Source organism: Corvus hawaiiensis, chromosome 3, assembly GCF_020740725.1.
Source record: "Corvus hawaiiensis isolate bCorHaw1 chromosome 3, bCorHaw1.pri.cur, whole genome shotgun sequence".
Lineage (NCBI taxonomy): Eukaryota > Metazoa > Chordata > Aves > Passeriformes > Corvidae > Corvus > Corvus hawaiiensis.
The window spans coordinates 105,509,572-105,534,346 of record NC_063215.1 but is presented as its reverse complement, the minus strand read 5'-3'; the positions used below and the strand labels follow the sequence as shown (position 1 = coordinate 105,534,346).

The window sequence follows — 24,775 nt, the reverse complement described above, 5'->3', positions numbered from 1 at the left end:
GGATTACTTTGTAATAAGGATGTAGTTGTGTCTTACTTAGGAGCTACAGGGGTATTTTCTGCGCTGTAGCTGCCTCGCTGTAATCCAGCCACATTCTCTCGGTAGGTCACTGTGCCTGTGCGGAGAGAGCACTGCTGGACTCCTGCGCGGCAGCAGCCATAGAGTTTTGGGAGGTCCTTCCCACAGAGTTTCCTCAGGAGGGGCATGGAGAGGGAGGCACTCATCCCTCCTCTCCGGCCTCCAGCCGTAGCACAAGAGGGGAGGCTCTAAAGCCGCTTCGGGGGAAGCTCAGGTTGGGTAGTAGGGACAAACTCCACACGGAGAGGGTGGGAATCCTGCATGGGAATCACAGAACTGTCAGGGTCGCAAGGGACCTCTGGAGATCACCCAGTCCAACCCCCTGCCAAGACAGGGCCACCTGGAGCAGGTGACACAGGAACGCCTCCAGGAGGGGTTTGAATGTCTCTGGAGAGGGAGACTCCAGGACCTCCCTGGGCAGCCTGTTCCAGCGCTCTGCCACCCTCAGCTTAAAAAATTCTCCCTCACGCTGGGGAACTTCTAGTGTGTTAGTTTACGGCCCTTGCTCCTTGTCTTGTCTCTGGGCACCACCGACAAGAGTCGGGCACCATCCCTCCGGCCCCCGCTCGCCAACGGCTTCCCGGGCAGCGGCGGTAACCTAAGCCCTCGAGCGTCGCAGCAACACCCCAAGTTCCATTTCCCTCCGTTGCCTGAGGGAACGCCCGGGCGGGGCTGCCCGTGACGGCTGCGGAAGAGGCGTCACAGAGGGGCGGTACCGTTCCCCCGCGGAGGAAGGACGGGCTCCAAGATGGCGGCGCCGGAGGAGCGGCTCGTGTCGGAGGGCGAAGGCGGCGCCCCGGGCTCGGCGCGGCTCTCCCCGGCTCCGCTGCCGGAGGCCGCCGAGCCGCTGGCGCCCATGGAGCCGCCGCCTCAGAGCAACACGCTCATGGGGTTGCCTATCGTGGCCATCGAGAGCATCCTCAGCTTCCTGTCCTACGATGAGACGAGCCAGCTGCGCCTGGTAGGGGCCGCGGAGGGGAGGCAGCGGGGCGGGGGCCCCGCTGCGGCCGGGCCGGGCTCAGCCCGCGGGGCTCAGCCCGCCTGGCCCGGGGCAGGTGCGGGGCTCTCGGCGGACCGGGCGCCCCCCGCCGGGCTGCTGCGTTCGCCGGGGAGGGGGCTGGATGAGGTGGGGTGGGTGGGATGGGGCTTTATCCCTTCTCCAGTCTCGGCGTGCGCTTCCATACAAGCGCTCCTAAAGCTCTTTTTACCGTCTCTTACTTCTTTAATTCCTTTCGCGCTCTGTGAGAAAGCACCGGGCTGCTGGAGGCTCATTTCTCCTAGTGACTGGTTGGGGTGGGTAGTCTATTGTGTCTCATATGTGTGTTTATTTTTACTTATAGAGCTTAAGCCTACGAGTGTAGGACGTGGTGAGCCTGCTGCTCCAAGAACCCTCCCTTATCTAGAAATGTGGGTCAAAAAAGAAGATGTAAAAAAACCAAAAAAGACTGCCTGCTTCTTTCAGTCTTAGTGGTAGATCTAATAACATGTAGTATCTGCACCTCTGAACTTGATAATGCCAAAAAACCCCGCAGCTGTCAGCGAGGAGATCAATGTATATCAATATTTAACTGCCTGCATAAGGAGCCTGATGTAAACCATGTCACATTATGATATGCTGCTGTCTTACTGAATCTCTTACGAGGTTATAAATGGAATAATAGTGAGGGAATTAATGCACAGGTTATGTAACTCTCAGTAAACGTGCATGTACTGTATCGTTCCTATTTTAAGAACTCGATTAGTCTAAACCGGATAATATTATAAGCATATTTCTGCAGGAAATTGGACTGTCTCTGTCCTGGATCAGCAACCTGAAGTGTTGCATCCTGACTGTAACTTTAAAACAAAAGCTCTTCAAGCAGAAAATATGATCTTATTTATACTACTCCAAGCACACCAGTTCCTAAATATTTCTAGTGTGCTGTCAGTGCACTGAAGATTTCAGCTTCTTCTGTAGGAGTAGGTAATGGATCTGTAGAAGAGATGTACTTTGAGAACCGCAGAATAGCCTGAGTTAGAAGGGAGCCACAAGGATCATGGAAGTCCAGCTTCTGGCCCTGCACAGGACATCCTCAAGATCACAGGTGGTACTTGCAGTTTGACCAAAGGGAAGGGAAGTACATCACATGGTGTTTGGATATGCCATGTTTCAGGGTCAGAATTGCAATGCCAGGCACAGCTCGTGGCTGCACCTTTCCCGTTGCATCTTATGAATGGTAGTGCCTGTGGGAGCTCTCACAAGTCAATAGAAGGCTTTTTCTTCCTCTAGCTCGAAGTGTTTGTAAGCAATGCTGTGTTGGCAGTGAAGGTCAGTAGGAAAGATGATGATGTCAGGACTAAACCAGCTGTTTAACTCTCACTGGCACTTAAGAAGTAAAATGTAACACTTTTATGCTTTCTTATATAGCACCTCCAAGTTCCTTTTTCCAGAAGAGGACAGCCCCTTTCAGAAGTTTCAGAAATATGCAAAACCAGGCTGGATAAATACCAACTTTGACACATACATAGAGCAATACTGGGCGTAAAATGAAGGAAACTATTCAGTTGGTCTTCCCCTATTTTTAGTTTTCGAGTCAGTGACAGCCAAGAAAATTAATCTCCATCAAATTCCTAGCTGTTCCCTTAAGCACATCAGAAGGCATTATGAGCATTCTTCTGAGAAGAAAGCAGTCTTTTGTTAACCAGCAGTAATGTAAAGAATCAAAGCCCCTCCGGTTTGAGCCCATAAGCTTGATCAGCCGGGTCTTTCGGGTGGCTGTTCAGAGCTGAAGGTGTTCTTTTGGCAATTCACTGAGAGGCAGACACACAATGTTCTTCATAGCTCCAGGTGCTGTTGACAGAGAATTAAGGTAGCCTTTAAAAATAGCAATGCCTAGGCATAAATTCATAATGGAATTTCATGACTTTTGGATTTTTCAAGGTGGTGAGTAGCCTTTGGAAGGATCTGTATATCCCTGCTCTAAGATCTGCCTGGCACAAACAGTAAATTTTTGTTTTCTGTGAGAACTGACTTGAGCTGCTTATCAAAGATGAATGAATGTATCTTTTCTGCTAAAGATACATTGCAGGAGCACATTAATTGAATGACAGGTATTAAATTGCTCAGGTCTCATGCATATTAGAAACGTGCCCAAAAAGCAGACTCATTACCCCTTAGAATGTGGGATTCCCCGGGATAAAGCATCTTGAGGAAGGCAGGAAAACCCAGGACATCAATCAACCTAAATAAAGTTTGATCATACTTGTTTAGACAAAAAATGTGGATTCCCTAAACCAGTCATTTTCATGCATTCTCTGGGTCCCAGCATGGAAGGAATGGATGTCCTAATCTGCTTTTTATTTTGGATCACCCTAGCTCAGTGACCCATAAAAAAAGGTGACAAATAAATTCTTACAGTTGAACTGGGTTTGGATCTACAGTATATACAAGACAACAGCCTAAGGAGTTGGCTGAGTGGGAGGATATAGAACACCGGAATGTTTTCAGATTGAAATGGAGACAGAAACGAGCATTGTTTATGTGCAGCATAATCTCAGGCATAAGATCCAGAAGTCTTTTTCTGTCACCAAAGGATGAGGTAAAGAACATTTCCTGCTTGTGATGATTGCAAGGCAAGACCGTGGGCCCCTCATTGTGCAAAAAGCACTTGCTTTCCTGAGCATAATGCTTTCTACTATTCCTGGGGTTACTGCATGTGAAAGCATAAATTGAAGCACCTACTGGTTAAGAAGTGAAGTAGATCTAAGGAACAGAGACTAAACAATAGATATTCAGAGAGCAGTCGTGTCTGAAATGAGGGAAATCTTGAGCTGTCAAACTTTTGTTCAGACTAAGTGAATGAGAGGAAAAGCAGCAGCATTTTGCTTTCAGCCCTTCTGAGTATTTACTTCATCTACTTTCTCTGATAGTCACCATGAGAGAAACACAGAAAACCCCAAAGATCCTTATGTCTGAAGCTGTACTGCTCTGGACAAACCTACTGTGCATGCTGACAGGGAAGCTTGCTATCTTCCAGCTTTTGAAGGCTCCTCTTACTGTGATATTTTTAGTGACTTGCAGAAGCTTTGAAATTTTTACCTCAGTGGGATAATAATGAAATTCTTATATTCCAGTTTCTTTTTCAGTCACATGTTTGAGCTTGGAAAGGCACTTCCATTCAGGCTATTACTACAACAAGCATGATTAAAATCACACAATCCATGACCTCCTCCCATGAACACTCTTGAGAAGGTTATCTTGGATTCTGATACACATCAGAATTGACTTAGGTTCTGCAGCAAACTTGTGCTTATTTCCTGCACAGCACTAGTAAGGACTGATAGCCTTTGGACAACATGGCTTTAATATTCCCAGTTTCAGTCAGTTTGTATTTACAGGCATGTCTATTTTAAAGTTTCTTGATGAAGTCATAAACATTTTGCCACTTACTTTACCCTAAAAAAAGGCATTTTACAGAACATGGTTCTGTGTGCCCTCTAAGAAAAAGAACAATCTAAATACTCCAGGGTATTTATATCTGTTTTGGAGTTGGTTATCTGGTAGTGAAGCTTGGAAGAAATGAGACATGCTTGAGGAAATGGAAATTAGTAGATTGTGTCATTTTAGTTTGTTTACAAATGAAGTGGAAAAATAATTCATAGGATCATAGAAAGCTGTTATCACATGAAAGTCAGCACATGAAGAAGCAACCTCTCTTTCTGCTTTTCACATGGACTTGGAATACCTTTCTAATCCTGAAATTTGAACACAGGACCTGGTTGGACTTGACCTTTGAGGAAACACAGCCTCTTTCAGCTCTGTGACTAGAATAAGAAAATATTCACCAAAATTACAAAAACAAGTATAAGGAAATACAACTTATGATCTGTCCAATAGCTAATATCAAGCTGTCTTGGACTACTATGGACCTCTAAAAGTATTATGATGCTACTGTACATATGACTGACTGCAGTCTAGAAGAGGTGTATTTTCCTATAAATGTAGGTGCTATGTATGGTTTACATGGTGAGCCAGCTGAGAATTAAGATGACTGGTAAAATAAGTTGTAAACAAACACTTTCGATTTCTGGTGCTACTGGTGTTTGGGTTCTAGGCTGATTATTGGCATAAATATGGGTAATGCTGAGAAACTGGAGCAAATAATTCTTCATGCTGTGTAGGGTAAGCAAAGGAGGAAGATTAAAACCCCCCAGTGCGGTTCGTGTCTTGGGCTGCAGCTCCCTGGGAGGGCCTCTCTGCCACCAGATGTCACTGTGCACGAGGTTAAAACCCTCTCTGCCGCCTCCGAGCGCGGAGCTGAGCGTGGCTGGAGCTTGTTTTCCTCCTGTGCCGGGTGACTGCAGAGCTGACGCAGCCTTGTGCAGGTACCAGCTCCTGCTCCAGGGACTCGGTACCGTTCGGGCTGCGGGAAAGCTGCAAAGCCCCGACTCAAAAACGATTTAAATCCGTGTGCCCCTGGAGCTACGAGCTCAGGGAAAAAAGAACGGTTTCCTCCTTCCTGTAGGAAGGGCCAGCATTTTTCCATATACACAGGGGATGATTTAACTGGATCACTGAATGTGGGGCAGAGTGTGCTAAGACTCTCCCTCTGCGGTTTGCCTGTCTGATCCTTCTTTGTTAACCAGAAAGATCTAATACCGAGGAGCACGGACAGAGCCACAGTCACTGCTTAATGGCCTGTTCATACAGATCTGTCTGAAAATGGTCAGTTCTCACAGACCTTAAACCGGCTGTGACTAGAGGAAGACTCACAAAGCAGAACTTCCTTCTGTTTATAGAGAAGGCATTACACAAAGTAATTGCAAGCTTCTCTGGGAGAAGTGAGAATCTCCTTCCTGCAGGTATAAACTTACATGGACTTAAAAGTTATGAAATGAGGAGTGTATGGAGGAAAGGAGTATTTATTAAAAAAAAAAAAAAAAAAAAGCAGCTTATTTCTTGGCAAGGGGGGGTCACAGTGGGAGCTGTGGACTTTAATACCTAAAAAAAACCCAGCAAAACCAAAACAATTTCGAAGAACTGTTGGGTCACTAAGCTCTTGCATCTTCAGAACTGAATAGCAATTGCTTTAAACTTTTCTACAAGTTGCCTTTGTCCTGTAACTAGTAACTTTGTGAAGGGAAACAGTTAACTTTAGCAGTTTATTATATCTTCTGCAGCTCTTAATGTCCCTTATTCCTAAATCTGTGGGGCATAAAACCCCTGAGACTATTGGTGTCCAACATAGCAAATAAAGGAATCCTTTAAACAGAGGAGAAAAGACTTTTTTATACGAAAAGGAGAATCTTGTTCCATGTGCAGTGTTTTGCAGGTGTTTTTAAATTTAATTGTGGTTGACTTCAAAAAAACATAAACCTTAAACACTGGAAGAAAACCACTATAATTTCTTGTCTTTAAAGGTTTCTTTTTTTGAGATTACAAAATACTAACTTGATACACCAGAATCACTCTGGAGACCATGCTAAAAGCCAGGCATGGGCATTTGCAACTTCCATTACAATCAGAGGAAATTGTATCTGCTTCTAACAGGTGGCATTCAGCCTACTGTCTCTTGTTAGGCAAAATCAATAGATTTATTTGTGAACTGTGTGGGACATAGCTGCTCCTTTTTGGAGTATCATGATCTTTGGTGGAGATGGGAATGCCTTAATCTCAACTTCAGTTCTTGCTTGTTGAAATGGAACAAAACACAGTTAAGAGAATTTTTTGCTACCTGGCAAGTAGGGGTAAGATAATAGTAAAAGTGACTTGTGGCCTTAACTGAGCCTTAAGATTTCTTTTTACTTAAATACAGGTTTGTAAGCGAATGGACTTGGTTTGCCAGAGGATGTTAAATCAGGGATTTCTGAAAGTGGAAAGATACCACAACTTGTGTCAGAAGCAAGTTAAAGCTCAGCTTCCAAGGTATGTACCAGTTAAAACTGTAATTAAATTTAATTGTGTTAGATTAATTTAAGCAGATTATTGAAAAGGAATTCCTTTCTGGCTAATTCCTCTTATGTATCTTGAAAATTTGAGTCACATTTGCTTTTATTGCATTTTTTTTTTCTAAAAGCACCTTGAACCTAAGATTTAATTACAGAATAATGGTGTGAAAAGTGTATCTGGTATTTCAAACAGAGAAGACTGGGTTCTGTATTGCTCAACTCTTCTGGCAGATCAAGCGAGGATTCCTGGGAATGAATAAATGCCATTCCTTTTCAAGACCAACTGCCTTCACTGATCATTTATCAAAGCAAGTTTTTTGCTTAAAAAAAAAGGGCAAGGTTTTTCACTGACAAGGATTAAACAGGAACAAGGAAAAGGGATTTGATATGTGAGCATTACTGGAAACTGGTTTCTCACTAAAACAACGTCTTTCTTCCTCTTCCCAGTGAATAAGTGCAGCTGCTGCTGTGTCCTTTCAGATTTCCCAGTCAGAGTGAAGCAACTAAATGCTACTTATCATAGAGATCCTTTGTCAAAAAGCATTTCTATCTCAACCTACACTTCACAGCAAGCACTACTAATATATTCCATTTATTATTTCAATTACATTGAAGTACTGACCATGGGGGGGGGGGGGATAAAAATATTCACACTCACTCAGTGTCTGCTGATAGTTAATACTGAAACCTTGTTCTTGAAAAGTCCTAAATTACATGCTGAGTTTATAGATCACATGAAGTATAGTAATTATTTAGAGAACAAATTTTGTCTAAGAAAGTGTAGTATGCTGTTACGAGCTGGGTCTCAATCTGTATCTTTTATTTCCATGAAGACAAATGTTAGTGGCTACAGGGTTTTAAGGGTGAAATTAATGTGACAAATGTTACAGTTTGATTTTTTGACTCCTTGTTAAATCAGTGTCACCTTGTGGTCTGTTTCCTAGACGGGAGTCAGAAAGGAGAAACCATTCATTAGCTCGTCATGCAGACATCCTTGCTGCTGTGGAAACAAGACTCTCTCTCTTAAATATGACTTTCATGAAGTATGTGGATTCCAATCTCTGTTGCTTCATACCTGGAAAGGTAAAATGTAGACTATATTATATGAATATGTATCTGTGTTTAAAAAATAGCATTGTGTAACTTAACCTGGCACAGCTGGGGTAAATTGATAGAGAGAGTGTGTGTGTATATATATATATATGTTTTTGCATACATACATATATATATATATAAACTGTGTTTCAGATACTTGCAAACAAACCTACAAGCCAATACTCTGTTTTACCATGCAGTCTGAAATTAATAAACCAGACTGTATTTAAATATTAATGATTTAAAATTTGATTTCTATTTGCCCTTAGATTCTCTCTTGATTCTGATGGTTGACTGGTGGTGCACTCATGCTCTACAACCTTTTAGAAAAAACATGTGATCAGGCCATCTGAAGATGTAGTAATTTAGACTACATAAAACACTAGGCACTCAGTCAATCGAGATTTTACACACCTTTCTTAAGGATTTGAGTACTTCAGGTTAATTGAATTAGGACATTTAGTATGTCAAAACACTGTTCAGTACTACAGTGGATGGTATATTTTTGCACAGTAGGTGGAATTAGTTTAAAATGTAAAGTATGTTAAATGGGAACATTACTGAGCAGTTCTGGTGTTTCAGAATACTAACCCAGTGTTAAATATAAATTATGCAGGCAAGATGTACATGGAGATACCAGTGTTTTATAAGCTGTGAAATCACCAGTGCACAGGGGAATTGACGAAATCATGCTCAGAGGAAGACTGGTACAGCTCAGGGATTAAATTAGATCAGTGAACATTATCCTAATGCTCTGTTCATTGATCTTTCCATGTAAGGTTCGGATATGTTTGTGTTACTTTTTTGTGGGCAGAGAACTGAATTGCAGTGGGATGAATGGAAAAGTTCTCTCTTGGATTCTGGGGAAGCATGCAGGCATTTCTGCAAGCAGTGGTAGGATAAACTGTGGATGTGGAATGCATTCTTATCTTGAAGAAGTAACTATTTCTGTACACTCCTGTTGACTTGATATTTAATTATTTTTAAATTATATTCTTATTTGACTTTACCTTCTATTTTTTATATCCCATGTATTTTTAAAAAATTAAAATAACAAAGTCAAATGAACTCAAGTCCCTGATACTTACATGGTAAATGGAATACTTATAAAAAAGTGTTGCCCTACTATTTTGAAGAGTAGAGGGAAAGGCAGTACTCACTCTAGACCAGGGATGTGCAGGAGTTGGGCAGGTGAGCTTGCCAGCCATTTTCCTTCTGGGCACCAACTTGTAAGGACCTTGATTTTATTTTGATAACACTGCTAAAAAGTCTGTGGGTTTTTTAAAGAAATTATTTACTTAGTGTGTGAGTTTGCTAGCGCTGCTGCTCTCTCAACACAGTTACCAGTTCGCTCAAGATTAATATTTTGGTCAATCAGATTTAAGGCTTAGTGTTCACTTAGTCTGTGGTTTCCCTCCCACCTGCTTTGCTTCCCTCAGGAAATTTCACTACAGAACTGCCAGGAAGTGAATTTGTGGTAGAATATGCAAATCCTGATTTGAGGTTCAGCATTCTGTGTGATAGCAGAGCACTGCTGCAAGGTTCTATATTGAGGATGTTGTTGCTAACAGGATAAAAAGTGAATGAAATTAGAGAAGTCTTTTGTTGTGTTGCTTGATGAGAAGCTTAGGTCTTGTCTAGCTTTTGCAACTTTTTAGCTAAACTTCATTTATCAGAACAAAAGGTGCAACTGTATTACAAGATCCTTATTATGTGTGTTCTTCAGGAAACACTTCAAACATTCTTAATCCTGTGCAAAATACCTGTGTAGCTTTGGGTAAGAGATCAGCACTCCTATCTTGACCTGCCTCAGACTATAATTCATAAATTAATGAGATACCCTTCATCTCTCTGTATCTCTCCTAACCAAAGGGCTTGTTTCCCAAACCTATCAAGAGAGTTTTGTTCTCTGTCCTTAGTGGATTGGTGTTTTGTAAACAAATATATTTTGGACTTAATCTGAATTTGCAATATTTTGTGTATATGGAAGTGGACTCAAGTAAATATTTACAGCTCTTCAGGCTGACATAATGCTAATTCTTGCTTCTCCAATTACATGTTTCATAACTGGCAGGGGTAGTGACTGCTCTGCTTTGGGGCTTCGTGCTCCAGGTTCTCCTGAAGGAAATGATCATGCTCTGCTGAGTATAGATTATATAACTTGTAAGTCAGCTATGGCTGTACTTAAAATTTCACACAATGAGCATTATTTCATGACTTTGAAGAGAGCTGTTGTGATAGTTTAAATGAATAGCTTCTCTGATATATAATGAACAGCACTTCAAAAAGCTGATCTGGAACTAAAACACACAGTAGTGTGCAACTGTTATGTGGTAAAAACCTCTGAATATGCCAGAATTCCTAGAACAAACTGAAATAATCTTGCCTTTATCAGAAAATCCTAATTCTTCTTAAATGTTTTAGGTAATAGATGAAATTTATCGAGTGCTAAGATATGTAAACTCTACAAGAGCTCCTCAGAGAGCTCATGAAGTTCTTCAAGAACTAAGGGACATTTCCTCCATGGCTATGGAATATTTTGATGAGAAGATTGTTCCAATACTGAAAAGAAAGATGCCTGGGTCAGATGTATCGGGACGTCTAATAGGAACTGCCCCAGGTATTAATTCCAACGTATAGTTAAGTTTTATTTAGTTTTTCTGTAAAAAATCACAGCACTGTATGTTTTTAAAACTCCCTCCCTTAAGTGGGAGCTTTATTCCATAAATATTGATGATACTTGTTTCTTAAGAATGCTAATTGAAATTCATTTGCTTTGAAATTTAAGGAGCCTTTGTGCTACCAAAAGAACAGTCACTTGAATGTATGTTAGAATTATGCATAGTGTGTATTTGTTAAACAAATGCTTTTGTGCCACCACTGAATGAGACTCTATCACTGCATTTGGTTGAAATTTGGCACGTGAGATGACAACTCGATGCCTTTTATTTTTAGGACAAGCAGCAAATGAATTTGCTTAAGCTGTAGTAGTACACAGAGGGCTAGAATGGGCTTTTTTGCTTTACTGGGGGTACTATTTTATGCACTAACAAGCAAAATAGTTCCAGGTAATAGTCAAAAGGCAATTAAAATAACGGTCTATAAATAAGCCATTAAATTGGCCCCTCATATGTCAGACTTTCCAGAACTTTTGTTAACCAAACTCTAAGGTAGTTGCCTCATGGCCGAAGTTATCCTAATGGTAAAAGGCAAAATATTGGTAAAATTGTAGCGTTTTCCCTATACAGGACATGTTCACACTTTAGGAACTGTGAAATTTAACTCTCTAGAAGGATAACTTAGTAAAAATTGTGGAAAAAAACTCCATCTTAAGCAAGAACAATAGCCCTATTGCTGATGCTTTTGTTTCTTGTATGTCCTGTCCATCCTTTTAGCCATAAGTGTGTATGCCACCTTTTAATTATATCCTGTTAGTTATACTTTCATTTTTGTAATTATATACTTCTAAAGAAATTATATATGGGTTTAAGTTTTTTATTAATTATATGTGTTAATATATACTGAGCCTCTCAGCTGAGGAAGTATTGCCCAAACCCACAGCTGGTGCCAATCAACTTTTCAAGGCTTTGTGGTGCATAAAATGCCTCTCTCTTGTTGAGGGAAGGGCATAACCTCTCCATTAGTGTCACATAATGGTAGTTGTGCTGGCATCCTAATGGACAAAAAGGAGGAAAATGAGGATGACTGTTCCAGACTCTTCTGTTTGTAGAGCAGTTAAAGTTGCACCTTACTTGCACAGCCTTGCTAGAAGAGTATAATGGCAGCAAAAGTGATAGATATCTTCTATGGCAGAGAAAGTGAAAGAAATTATACTGTAGCTGTTAGTCTCCTTGATTTGCAGGAAATTTGTTAGAATCAACAGTTCCAAGCTCAGATTCCAGTATGGTTTTAGTGCTTAGGAAGAGTGATTCTAAAGAAGCATGGAAAATAAATTCCTTTCTTCTAAAATGTAAGTTATACTGAAATACCTTGTTAAGTTCCAAACTACAAAATTTTAGAACTTTAGCTGTCTGCAACTAAGACAGCAGAATTTTGCTGCTCTAATGAAAGATATTTATTCAGTCTTAACTATTCCATATTAAGTAATTTATAGATGTTTTGTGGGGTTTTGTCTTAACATCTGGGACAGTAAGTCTAGATGACAACACAGTATCTCTACGCAATTTTTGATACAGCAAAAGGAGGGGGGCTTATATACAGGAAATGAATTACGAACTTTTTTCCAGATTACTGAAAAGCTGTAAGTATTTTAAATTAAACTGGTTGTGCTCTGAGACTACCACATGTTCTTGTTAGACACTTAAGTGGCTGTAAATCTGTTTACCTGTTCATAAATTGCAACCAGTATTCAGATTCATGTGGGGAGTAGGGGTAAGCAAAATATGAACACCAGGACACCATTTCTACCCTTAAGTTGCAGAGGATTAATCACAGTTCTCTCTGAAGTTCCAGGGCCCTCTGCAGCACTGACAACAATGCAGCTGTTCTCCAAGCAGAGCCCTTCCAGGCAGGAAGTCACCAAACTGCAGCAGCAGGTGAAAGCCAACGGCACGGGCCTGACGGCGTTAAAGCGGGAGATCTCGGAGCTGCGCGTCAAAGTGCAGGAGCAGCAGAAGCAGCTCCAGGATCAAGACCAGAAACTGCTTGAGCAAACCCAAATCATTGGGGAACAGAACGCCCGCTTGGCTGAGCTGGAGCGCAAGCTGCGAGAGGTGATGGAGAGCACAGTAGGGAATTCTTCAGGTTCCGGCTCAAATGAACAATCTCCCAGGAAACGGAGGAAGGCGGTTGATTCCACAGACTGTCCTAGGAAATCTAAACGCCTTCGGAACAGAAAATAACTCGGGAGGAGATGGCGCCTTCAGGAGGATACACTGCTCTAGTAGCCCAAGCAGGTCTGCTTGTTTGGATACTGTGACCAGCTTCATGGTGTCACTTAGCCTGCTGGCTCTTCAAAACACCACTTAGACTTGAACAGTAATTTTCTTTCATTGACTTTTCCCCTGCTTTCTATATGGGTGGGCCTAATGCACAGAATCGTTAAGATTTGCAATAGCTACATACTAACCAGACCTGCTCTGTTATGTTTTGAAGGGTTAACCTTTTTTTCCGTGCAGATGTGTTTAAAGTAAACTTATTTGTGTTTATGCATATGTTCACATGAAATCTTAAATAAATTGTCTTAACTGACTAAACGGTTAAGCGTAAAAACAGATGTCCTGTTCACTTGAAGGAAAGATCCGCTTTTAAAACCTTGTTTTTGAGAACTTGACCTTTTTTGTTACAAGTGACCTTGTCTGGAATGTCTGAAAAGTAGTTAATACTTTTTGGGGTTCTCTGTAATGAGTAAAACTGACTTCTTAAGCTACAGTATTGGCTATATATTTTTGTAAACTTACATGGAAGGGCCTTCTATCCAGTCTTCACATGCACACACCCTGGTTCTAGGTCTTGGGGGCCATATTCTACATTTGCATGGATAGATGCATGTACAGCTTAGTCAGCCTGCCAAAAGCACTTGCCTGAAACTGTTCTAAACTCTGGCAGAGAGCACAGAGACCTGTCAAGCAATTCCTTTGTTCCTCAGCCATAGCTTAGCCTCTGCTTTCAGCACAACGGCTTCCTTACAGCAAGGTGGTCTGGGGAGGTGAGTGGCAGGAGCATTTGAGCCCGGGCTGTGTGGCTGCCACTTGCCCTGCCTGGAAGGCAGGGATTTATTGTTAGCCAAAGCTGGAGAATCGAGAGGCTGCCTGTGCATCACTTGGGTCATAGGCCAACAGCGAACACCTACAAATGGTCCCTGGAGTCACGAAGCTCAGGGACATCATTTGAGTGAAATGCTGTTTTATGGATAAACAAACTATTTTGTGTGTCTGTGTTGGGGTTGGGGTGGAAATTTCTCTGTAACACTGATGACAATATTCTAAGCTTTCCTTATCCTAAAAGGTAAATCACTGCAGACAAAGCTTTAATTTCTTTTGCACTTCTGTTTTGAGCTTGTAACTGGAAAAGCATGTCTTGCACTGTTCAGTCTCTCTGGTCACTTTAACCACCTCAGAGTTGTGTACAGTGATTATTCCCCCCACCCCCCATCTGTATATTTTTGGAATCTTATACAAATACCATTGTCTTTGGTTTTGTTTTAATGTACTAAACTGTGTAGCTTTATAATTTGACTTACGTTTCCTTTTTTTAACCAGCTGCTGCTTTGTCTTTAGGTGGTTCTGAATTCAACTTGGTATGGCACTGAAAATGCAAATGCTGCATTTGTAGCTGTTCACAATCTTGATATTGCTACTGTGGGTTAAAGTGCAAGTTCATTTTGTATGGCTGTCAGCATAACCTAGTGGCTGTATTTAAAGCACCAAACAAATCAGAAGTTGTCTGGTCAGATATTATATAGTTGTGGAAAGCTGACATTTTTCCTGAAACTTCAGCTACAATTTTTACTTCTAAAACATAGTATCTCATACCAGAAGTAACATTGCAAATGCCTAATATTTGACAGACATTTCGTTTTCAAATAAACTTCTTGAGTAGTTTGAGTCTTTTCCAAAAAAAAGGCATTTTTCTTAAGCATCAAGGAAATTATAAAAGGCTGTCTGAGAGAAGACTTCTAAGGTTAACTGAGCTTTTGCTTGTACTGGTTTTCTACAGCTCAGAATGTTTTTTACAGCTAAGTCTTATCTTGGAGATAGATGCCTGCTGTTCAGATTAAAAATACTGGCATATGCCTTATCTTTTAAAAAACAATTTTGAGTCAGAGGGTCAGCATTAGAGCTAGAATTACTGTGTGATACAAATTCATTTAATGGTTATTTGTGATAAAAAATTCCTGTAATGGACTAATTACCAGCTACCTGTGGTCAAATACTTCCAAACAGGTATAAACCTGTGAATTGCATTTACTGAAAAGCTTTATTGATACATCTCTGAATATTCTTCACTTTCATTTCTTTATGAATTTCTAGAATATGCAAACAATTTGCCCCTCCACACCATCCCAGTATACAAATTGTTTCAGGTTCCTCAGGAGCAGCATTTCTGTATGTGTTGGGGAATCTCTGGCTGTGTGTAAACCGAGCTGGAAAAGAACAGCCTATTCTTACGGGAAATGTTCTCTGTGAACGGTGCCAACTTGGAACCTTCAGCTCAAGGAAGTATCACATGCTCCAGGATTGCAGGTGCATCCTGCTCCTCCATGTGCTGACAGACAAATGGAATGAGGCCCATGAAACTTACAGGGTAGAGGGGATGGTTACAAGGCAGCTCTGAGAAATTCCACAATAAAGGTACATCAGTGTTTTCTATTTCACATCCCAGAGAGAGGGAGATGTCAGATGGCTCTCGGGCTGGAATGTACACCAGAGAAATATACACATGGAGAAAACAGAATGAAGTAATCATTTGGACAAAATAGCTGGAACATTAATTTCTGACACCCAAATTGTCCCTTGTTAAATAAAAAGGATGCATTTTGCAATATATGAACAAGCTGATGAATCACCTGAAGTAAAACTAAATCTCTTTTCACTCTAAATGTCTGTGTACATTTATGTGAGTTGGTGTATCAGCCTCAAAGCAGCGTTGGTAGTGATTAGTGATTGTATCATCTGTTCAAGGGAGAGCCTTAAACCAGTGAGACTGAGATGTAGTTCACAAAGTTACGTAAAAAATTGATTTATTTGCAGCCACTATTCAGTTTTAGTACTTGTGTCAAGGGCTGAAATTGAAAAAAAGGTCAGAGCTGACAGAGAAAGCAATTTCAAGTGTCTTACATTTAGTTTCTTAAAATAACTTAAAACTACTGAGGCCAACTTTACTGCTTTTTTAAAAACAGCAGCTTGCTTGGAAACAGCTTTTTATTTCATAGCAAGGTTGGGGATTTTTTTACAAATTTGTATACCTAGTGAATATGGTGAAAATGAGATCAAAAGATACCATAGTGGTACTTTCTTGAGGGAAAAGCTGTTTGCAACCAGGTCTTGCTTCCCAAATTGAACAGCTTCTATGTAACTACAGTATGTAAGGACCCTCCAAACCTGAACTAATGGATGTAATAGGTGGAAGCACTGAAGGAAGAAAGACTGCAAGATAAATTTCACAGATTAAAGAACAGATGGAAACAAATGGAACTTCTTCAGTTCCTGATACTTGCTCAGCATTGCACGTTAATCACTGAATTCATTAATGCTACAAAAGATGCCTCTGTGTAACTTCTTAATGTAAAAGGTAAGACAGAATTGAACAAAAACTTAGTTGCTCTTATTCAATCTTCTAACAGTGAATTGTGGGGAGCACTAAGATTGCCAAAGGAATTTTCAACACCAAGAGCCTCTCGAAAACAGGATGACGTAGGATATAGTTGGATGTGCCTCAGCACAGGAGAGGATTTCCTGGTTTCTTGGTGTTCTGACAGTTTTAAGAGGGTACCTAGCAAATTACAGTGATAGATTGTTACTTCATGAATAAGTAGATTCAGTTTGGACTATTCTACAACATGTCTGCTAGTTGTGAACTATTCTGTTAGTCTCCAGTCGCATTTCTGTGCTAGTTTGCACTGTGTCTGGGCCAGCTCTCCACTTTTATGGTTGTCCTACCTGGATCTCACCTTCCCTGTTAGACAAGGATGCACTCCTGGCTTTGGTTTACATGTAAGTGAACATTCCAGGATTTTTGTTCAAGCTTTGTGCCGGCTGAAGACACACTAGGTACTGGATCTCGCTGTCTGCAATGGAAAATGTCAGATACAGAAACTGTTGGCTTGCTGAAGACCTAATGAATCTGGATTTGTTACACGGTCTGCCTAAACCAGTGATTAAACTCGGTGATTAAATAGAGACATTTTGCCCTCCAGTACACTTGGGCAATTATGTTGTCCAAAGCTCTCCTATTTAATATATATTTTTCAGTTGTTTAAAGCTTGTTTAACTGCTCTGGAATGTTTAGTTTACAAACCTGGGATCTTCTGTTTAATTGCCCTACTGAAATTCGTGACCATTTACAAACCTATGTACGTTTGCAGTGCTGTAAACCTGCCTCTGTGTACTGAACTCCTGATGTGCTGTCACTCCTCCAATGCTTCTGTCACCAGCTGACACACTCCTTCTTTTGGCAGGATCCTTCCCATGGAGGAGGAGGTCTTTAGCACAATGATGGATAGCAGTGCTAATATTTGAACTACACCCAGAAGGGAACGCTGTCAGAAACCTTACGTGTGGTGTTTGGAGCGCAGCTGAGCGAAACGCTTGTGGCCCTGGCAATTCTGCAGTCAGCTGCTGCACTGGCAACCCCAAAGCTTCCTGGTTTATTGTGAAATGGTCACTGACCAGAAAGTAAACCTTGCAAGGTCACGGTACCTTGATGAAATCTACACATCTGCGTAGCCTCTTATGCTGCACCAGTCCTCACAGTCTGCACAATCCAGATTCTGTGACTAAGGAGGGGAAGGCTGAGCATAACCTTTTCCATGTCTCACCTCCTTGCTGCATTTTTCATTTCTAAATCCCACCCTAATATGCACAAATCAAAATGCATGCAAACCAAACTATTCACAGAGGTGCGGTGTTTTATGGATCCTGTGCTTTGTCCACTACTCTAGATTGCAAACATTTCCAAGTAGAGATTGAATTTCCCCTCCAATAGCCCTGTTGCACGTGGGACTTTCAGCAGCTTGTAGGCATAAGCCTTTTGTACCCACTATTACTAATAAATTTTAAGTGATGATACTACATGGAGAGATAAGGTATAATTCACTTTGTGATAATACCCTCCATTGTTTTTATCACTACTGCTGATTTATTTGAGTGGATTTTTGATCTACTGGTTTAGATTATTATGAGTGGACAGCTAAAATTCTAAGCAAGTAGTGGTTCAACTTCTGCATAGGGTAATCTTGCTCACTGAACTGCCCGCAGTCAGTGTTTTATAACAAATACATGCAGTAACAGATTAAATGGACGTTAGTTCTTACAGAGGAGTTTGTCACAGTTCTTAAAATACCTTACCACAAAAAAGGAAGGAAATGGAGGCTTTGGTACAGGCGTTTGGAGTTGCAGTTCAGTACCTTTAGGCAGGGGTCTGTAAGCACGGGGTCAAACCAGGACAGCAGCTCGCAGGATCGCGGGCGGTGCCGCGGCCCCGCTCCGAGGGCTCCTCCGCTCCGAGGGCTCCTCCGCTCCGAGGGCTCCTCCGCTCCGCGCTCCGCTCCCTCAGCCCCTCAGGGCCCGCCCCGCCCCGCCCCGCCCCGCCCCGCCGGCAGGGGGCGCCGCCGCCGCGGGAGCGCGCCCGGCCGGCGGCAGCCAATGGGCGGCGAGGGCGTGGCGGGGGGGCGTGGCCCCGAGCCGCCTTCGCGGCGCTATAAAGTGCGGCGCCGTGGGCTCCACGCAGTGGGTGGATAGTGCGCGTTGTGCTACCGCCATGGGGAATACTGTGGCTAGAGAGGATTTCGAGTGGGTCTACACGGACCAGCCCCACGCCGACCGCCGCAAGGAAATCCTGGGTGAGGAGCCGCGGTGTCGCTGCTTCTTGCCGCCGGCTGCGTGGCGGAGCGGGGGGGAGGCACACGGGCACCCCACAAGATGGCCGCCCTTGCCGGGGGGCGGCGGGGCCCCCTGGAGCCTCCCGGCGGGGCGGCCGGAGGCGGCCGGGCCCGCGTACGTGGAGGCGGGAGCCGCCGCCTTGGCGGCGCTGGCGGGGGAGGGGAAAGGAAGGAGAAGGGGGAAGGAGGAGGGCAGGCGGTGGCCTGCGGGGGCCGAGCCCGAAGCTCGGGGCGGCGGCGGCCCGGGCTGCCATCCCGAGCGGCGGAATAGAAGGCCGGGTTCCCCGGAGGCCCCGGGCCGCTCCCCGCCAGCCGAACGGGCGGTGAGGCGGTGTCTGGGGCGGCGGCGCGCGGAGGTCACCGCGGCACCCGCGCCCAGGGGCGGCGGATAACGGCGGCGAGTGCGGCGCTGGAAGCGGGGCTGAGCTTCCCTGAGCCCCGGTGAATTACGGGTGGGTCGACGGCTCAGAGCCGAATCCTTCCGGAGGAGGCTGGAGGTGGTAGTGGTGCTTGCCATGTACGTGTCTAGTTGCTGAGCAACGTGAAAGTGCTAAAATGACTCGATTTCAGATGATTCATTGTAGCAGTAAATATCACAAGTGGTAAGGTCATGCATTTTCATTACCTTTGCAGACAACTCTTAATTGGGACAAAGGGAAGAAAAAACTGTAATCTAATTGGGCTAGTTGTGAGGAGAGCTTTGAAATATCTTCTTTTTCATTTAATTTTTTTCCCATCTAGCTAAACATCCAGAGATAAAAGCACTGATGAAGCCAGACTACAACCTGATCTGGGTGGTTGTGCTGATGGTTCTGGCACAGTTGACTGCATTCTATCTGGTTAAAGACTTGGATTGGAAATGGGTGGTCTTTTGGGCTTATGTTTTTGGAAGCTGTATTAGCCACTCCATGACTCTGGCTATTCATGAGATCTCTCACAATAGTGCCTTTGGCAACAGCAAAGCCATGTGGAATCGATGGTTTGGAATATTTGCCAACCTCCCTCTTGGTCTCCCCTACTCCATATCCTTCAAGAGATACCACATGGATCATCATCGTTACTTAGGTGGTGACGGCATCGATGTGGACATTCCTACCAACTTTGAAGGCTGGTTTTTCTGCACCCGTTTTAGGAAGTTCATATGGATTGTTCTTCAGCCTTTTTTCTATGCCATTAGACCACTCTGCATCAATCCTAAACCCATCACTCGACTTGAAATAATCAATTTGTTGGCTCAGCTCGCCTTTGATGTCACGATATATTATTTATGGGGCGTCAAATCAATTTTTTACATGCTTGCTGGTTCAGTACTTGGTCTTGGGTTGCACCCAATTTCAGGACATTTCATAGCTGAACATTACATGTTTTTAAAAGGACATGAGACCTATTCCTACTATGGGCCACTTAATTTGCTCACTTTTAATGTTGGTTATCACAATGAACATCATGACTTCCCCAATATTCCTGGCAAGAGCCTTCCACTGGTAAGTTTCCTTCCAAGATAATTACTTTTTCTTAAATTAAGGCCTACTTTAACATGAAAATAAGGTAGAGCCCTGACAGAAGAATAGGTTGGGAGCTTAAAAACAAACAAAAACCCCACAATATAAGTTGAGTGATAAAGGAGGTAATTATTTATCATTTTAGTGGTATCCTGAACTAGCTCCCTATATGCTGCGGCTCAAGCCTCTTCCATAAAAAGAGAGGGGAGGGAACACGTCTTAAGCTTTGCACTAACTTCAGCTTTCTGTAATTACAACCTGTCTTCTGAATTCTTGTTTGTAAGTATGCAAAAAACTAGTTAAGACGTTGCAGATAACTCTGGAGATTTGTTATCTCTGCCTTTGAAATGTTAAGGACAGTATTGTAATGTGTGCTTTTCTTCAGTCTCTTCTAGCAGGGACATTCTCTGGTAGGGGAAAAGAGAGGGTTTGAGGTACTGTTAATGTTTGTTGTACTGTTTACAAATGTTTAATAACTTTTCTATTCTGGAGCACTTCAGTTTTCTGTAGCAAGAGCCTTTGAACCCTAAATAAATATCAGCTGTACATTGGCAGAATTAAGAGTTCCAAGCCAGGACTTAGGCCTGTCATGCCTGCGTGAGTAGCAGAGCTGAAGTTTCTCCTCACTTCAGTCTTTGTTTCTTACAGGCAGGAGCTTCCTTCTCACTGTATCTGTGTTTTCCAACTGGAGCAGGGGAACACAGACTTCAGGGTTACATCTAAAATTCCGGTTTTTCATCAGACACAAAATTTGCAGTTTGACAGCAGCTGTGGTGTTGGTCTTACAGCTTTGTTATTGCACGTGGCAGTAGTGAGACCCTGTAAGATCGTCCCTCTGGTGAAGTCTAAACTTGATTGGTATTTCTGTGGTCAGTGGTGGCAGTGCAGCTGAAGTAACTGCCAGCACTTCTAGCAGAGCAGGTAGATAATGCAGTTGGTTTGTTGAGGCTTTGTGTGGGTTTTTCTGTTGTTTTTTTTTCTACAGAGAGATGACTGCTCTTATTCATAGATTTAATCTTTCAAATACAGCAAAAGTTGCTTTAACTCTCCTTTGATACCTGGCTCTGTGCTGTGAACCAGCATTTCACTTCTTGCACAGTACTTTAGGTATAAGCTGGGAATGAATTTTTTCAAGTATTTAGTCCTAGGGGTAAATACCCAGTTCTGCTGCAGGACTCGTAATCCACAGCTCTGATAAGAAACCAAAGCCTTCTTTTGGAACAGTGCAGTTAATTTAATTGGACTGGATTCTGCTGTGCTGTGTGCTAAAGATCCCCAAGTACTGAACACTAGATTCCTCAGCACTGGTGAGCTGGGAATTCTTACTGTTGAGTAAAAGTACACTGCCTAGGTGCACTATTCTATAGGTGTGATGATGGGTCAAAACAAGCTTTGCCTTCAAACCAAGCATTTAACTATTTTGGGTTTGTTTGTTGCTTTTACAGATTGATATTATTCTTCTGACTAAAGCTATGGAATTTTGTGAAAAATCCTTTTTGTTCTGTTCATGTTTTTAAGCCTTAAAGTGGTTGGTCCTAAATAGCAGTAAAGACACCTAACTGAACCTGCTGCTCTCAGTTTAAATAGTGGTCTAGTCAACATATGCAACTGAGAGGAGAGTCTTTGGAAGCAGTTTATATTCATTCTTTGAAGTTTGTCTTCAGAAACAAAATGTTCCTCAGAAATAAAATGCCTTTTTTTTTTTTCTGAGTATGGAGATTCGAAACGACATGTAAAAATAGCTGGGTTAAACATCTCTTCCTAGAACTTAGAACATCCTTTTTACTGCTACTTTTATATCTATGAGTCAGCACTGAACGGAGTCACTTTCAGTAGCAACCAAACCACTTGCTTTTGTGAGCTCCATCATCCTGTAGGTAGCACAATGAAGGGACATTGGAGTGTTAGCAGAGTTTGTTCCTGCCAGCTCCAAAAGCTTCATATGAGATTTATTTAGCAACTAGGGAATTGCTTTTTCCTTCAAGGAACGTTCACATTGTGCCATGAGTGGCCTTTCCTGTAGGAGCTAACTTCTGGAATGAAACTTCCAGTGCTGTTACACATCACTAGGTTACACATGGAGGACTGTAAAGTTGTCACAACTGATGTTAATATAACTAGTAAATAAACCTCATATCTCTCCTTCAGGTGAAGAAAATAGCAGCCGAATACTATGACAACCTGCCCCAATATAACTCTTGGATAAAAGTACTGTATGACTTCGTGATGGATGACACAATCAGCCCATATTCACGCATGAAAAGGCAATTAAAGGGTGAAGTGAAGCAAGATTAAACTTCTGGCAACCAAAAAACTTTGAAATGTCTGCTTGCTTTAAAGTGGCTGGTATAAAGGTCTCCTGCTAAAGCTGTTCACCTGTGTCCTGAGTTAAGATGTGCAGCAACACAGCAATGCATCCTTAAGGATTTAGTAGCAGACTCTTACAAGCTATAACATTCCTCACAGTCCTCAGATTTGTTGGTTTAATGTGTCTCTATTTGCCTGAGGATCAGTGTTACATGCATAATGCAAAACCACTTTGTTTAAACAAAAACTTTGTTAAACAGAATTTACTTTGGTAGGTATTACATCTATATAAAATGTCTGTCTGACTCATAACAGTTTTAAAGTTCTCAATGTAGTATACTGCCCTCAACATGCTATTTAGATGACTAGTTTTAAAATGCTGTACTTACCTGCTAATTCTAAACTAACGTGATTTGTTAACTTAAACATTCTGTTGAAAATGTTTCGGAACTGATGGTTGGAAGAACTAAATTTGCACAGAAATGTTAAGTCTGCTTTTGTTTAAATATGTAATGTGTCATTTGAAGCATTGCTTTAAAGGTCTACCTTTTCTACTGAAAGTACCTTAGAGGAGCAATCTATCAGAATGAAACTGCTATCTTCAAGATGGCTTTTGTGACTTCTTTGTTAAAAAAAAAAAAAAAAAAGGTGTGGTATTCAAGGGTACTGCCAGCTCCAAGGGTCCCACCTACTGCCTGAGCTGCTTCTGTTGGCATGTGGTGTAAGCAGGTGGCATTTAGGTAACTTAATATACCCAATGTGGGGTTTTATGTTGGAAAAGTCTTTTTACAGAGTCTGGGGGTTTTCTGATCTTCAAAGAAAAATTATTACATGTTACTATGGTTTTAAATATAAATATTTACGCTCACTTGGAAATTTGGCTTTTATGGAAAACTGAATGGATTAAAACTGGTACTATTCTGGCAAACAAGTCTGGCTACAACCACTGTCAGTACTACCTATTAGGCACATTAGTCATTTGTGTACACAGAAAGGTTGTTAAATAATCTTGTTTGGCTTTTTTCCCCTAAACCCACAGTACCCTCCATAAATACTTGTCTTTCTTACCTATTAAAATGTGCTGAGAGGTGGTGATATCAAACTTCCTGCTTAGGAAATTTTTCATTGGCAACAGGTTGACTTGCTGGACAGTGAAAAACCTTTCCATACCTCAGCACAGTAGATGTGCCTTCTACCGTTTAATGCATTGATGATGGCTTTAAGCAGTCAAAACTGGCTACAAATCACCCTTAAATCTCAAATGGTTGTTCTGTGGTGTGTTCATCTGAAAGATGGAAGGTGGAAGTTGTAGCTGCTGTAACCTAATTTTAGATGCCTTCAACTCCTGCATTTTGGGGTGGGTTTTTGGGGTGTTTGTTGCTTGTTTTGAAAAGGTGAGTGCCTGAAATGAATGTACTGGTACCTCTTAACTCAGTCTTGACTGCGGTGCTGTTTTAATGGGTGTTTTAAGTGTGGGCCCTTATCTGTGGCTAAGCAATAGAAGTGGTATGAAAGTCTGCCAGCCACCTACAAAATTACTTCATTATGCCAGAAACCTGACAGGTGTAGCCAGTGTGTTGCTCAGGGTAGAGTGTAATGCCAAAATAGACTTTGTCCAGTATTTTTACATGTAATTAAAAAGCCGAGATTAAAGTAATACTAGGTGAATTTTTGATTGGTCCCCTTATGCTGAAGGACTTAAGCTTTAGAGAAGTTTGGTACTTCTAACGCAGATTTGAGATCCATTCTATTGAGTGGTGATATAGATGACCTGTAAAGAATCACTGCCTTTCCTCCCTACTCAGAGGAAAATGGACTTTGGTTGAAATACTTGTACAGGCTTAAGAAGTTGCAAACCAGTTTCTTTTTAAGCCACTTAGTTAATAACTTTCACCCTTTGTTTCTTAAATTGTCTTTGGTGTTAATGATTTATCATAGCTGGATGAAGGATGGAAAGTGCCTACAAAGTTTTATGGCTAAGAGCGATAGTTAAGAAATTCATTTATCCTATATGAATATTTAAGATAACAAGAGTTCAGAGTAAAAATTTTATAGTCAGTCTTAGTTATCCATTTCATGGAATTCCTGCTTATAAACAGGACTGAAGTTGCCATCTTTCTTGTTTAAAATGGCAAGCATTGCTTTAAGGTGGTCTGATTATGATTTTCCCTTCCAACTCAAATTATAAATATGTTATTTTCACTTCAAGAGGTACTGAATAGTGGGGAATTCTGAAGGAGATATCTGTGCTTGCCATAGTCTTTCTGAAATATCTGGTACTGGCTACTTATTGGAGAACAATTTG

General features: G+C 41.9%; 2 protein-coding genes across 2 annotated transcripts; both read left to right on the top strand.

The window, feature by feature from the left end:
- Window positions 1-798: 798 nt before the first annotated feature.
- FBXO28 (F-box protein 28) lies at window positions 799-14,666 on the top strand. Its single transcript, XM_048298718.1, has 5 exons — window positions 799-1,039; window positions 6,873-6,982; window positions 7,950-8,088; window positions 10,525-10,720; window positions 12,568-14,666. The coding sequence occupies exons 1-5, from the start codon at window positions 827-829 to the stop codon at window positions 12,960-12,962; spliced, it is 1,053 nt and encodes a 350-aa protein (XP_048154675.1). The 5' UTR covers window positions 799-826; the 3' UTR covers window positions 12,963-14,666.
- A 3,794-nt stretch (window positions 14,667-18,460) lies between these two features.
- Window positions 18,461-23,900, top strand: DEGS1 (delta 4-desaturase, sphingolipid 1). The gene is made up of 3 exons (XM_048296128.1): window positions 18,461-18,622; window positions 19,403-20,145; window positions 22,312-23,900. Exons 1-3 carry the CDS (start codon window positions 18,541-18,543, stop codon window positions 22,456-22,458), a joined length of 972 nt encoding a protein of 323 aa, XP_048152085.1. The 5' UTR covers window positions 18,461-18,540; the 3' UTR covers window positions 22,459-23,900.
- Window positions 23,901-24,775: the final 875 nt, after the last annotated feature.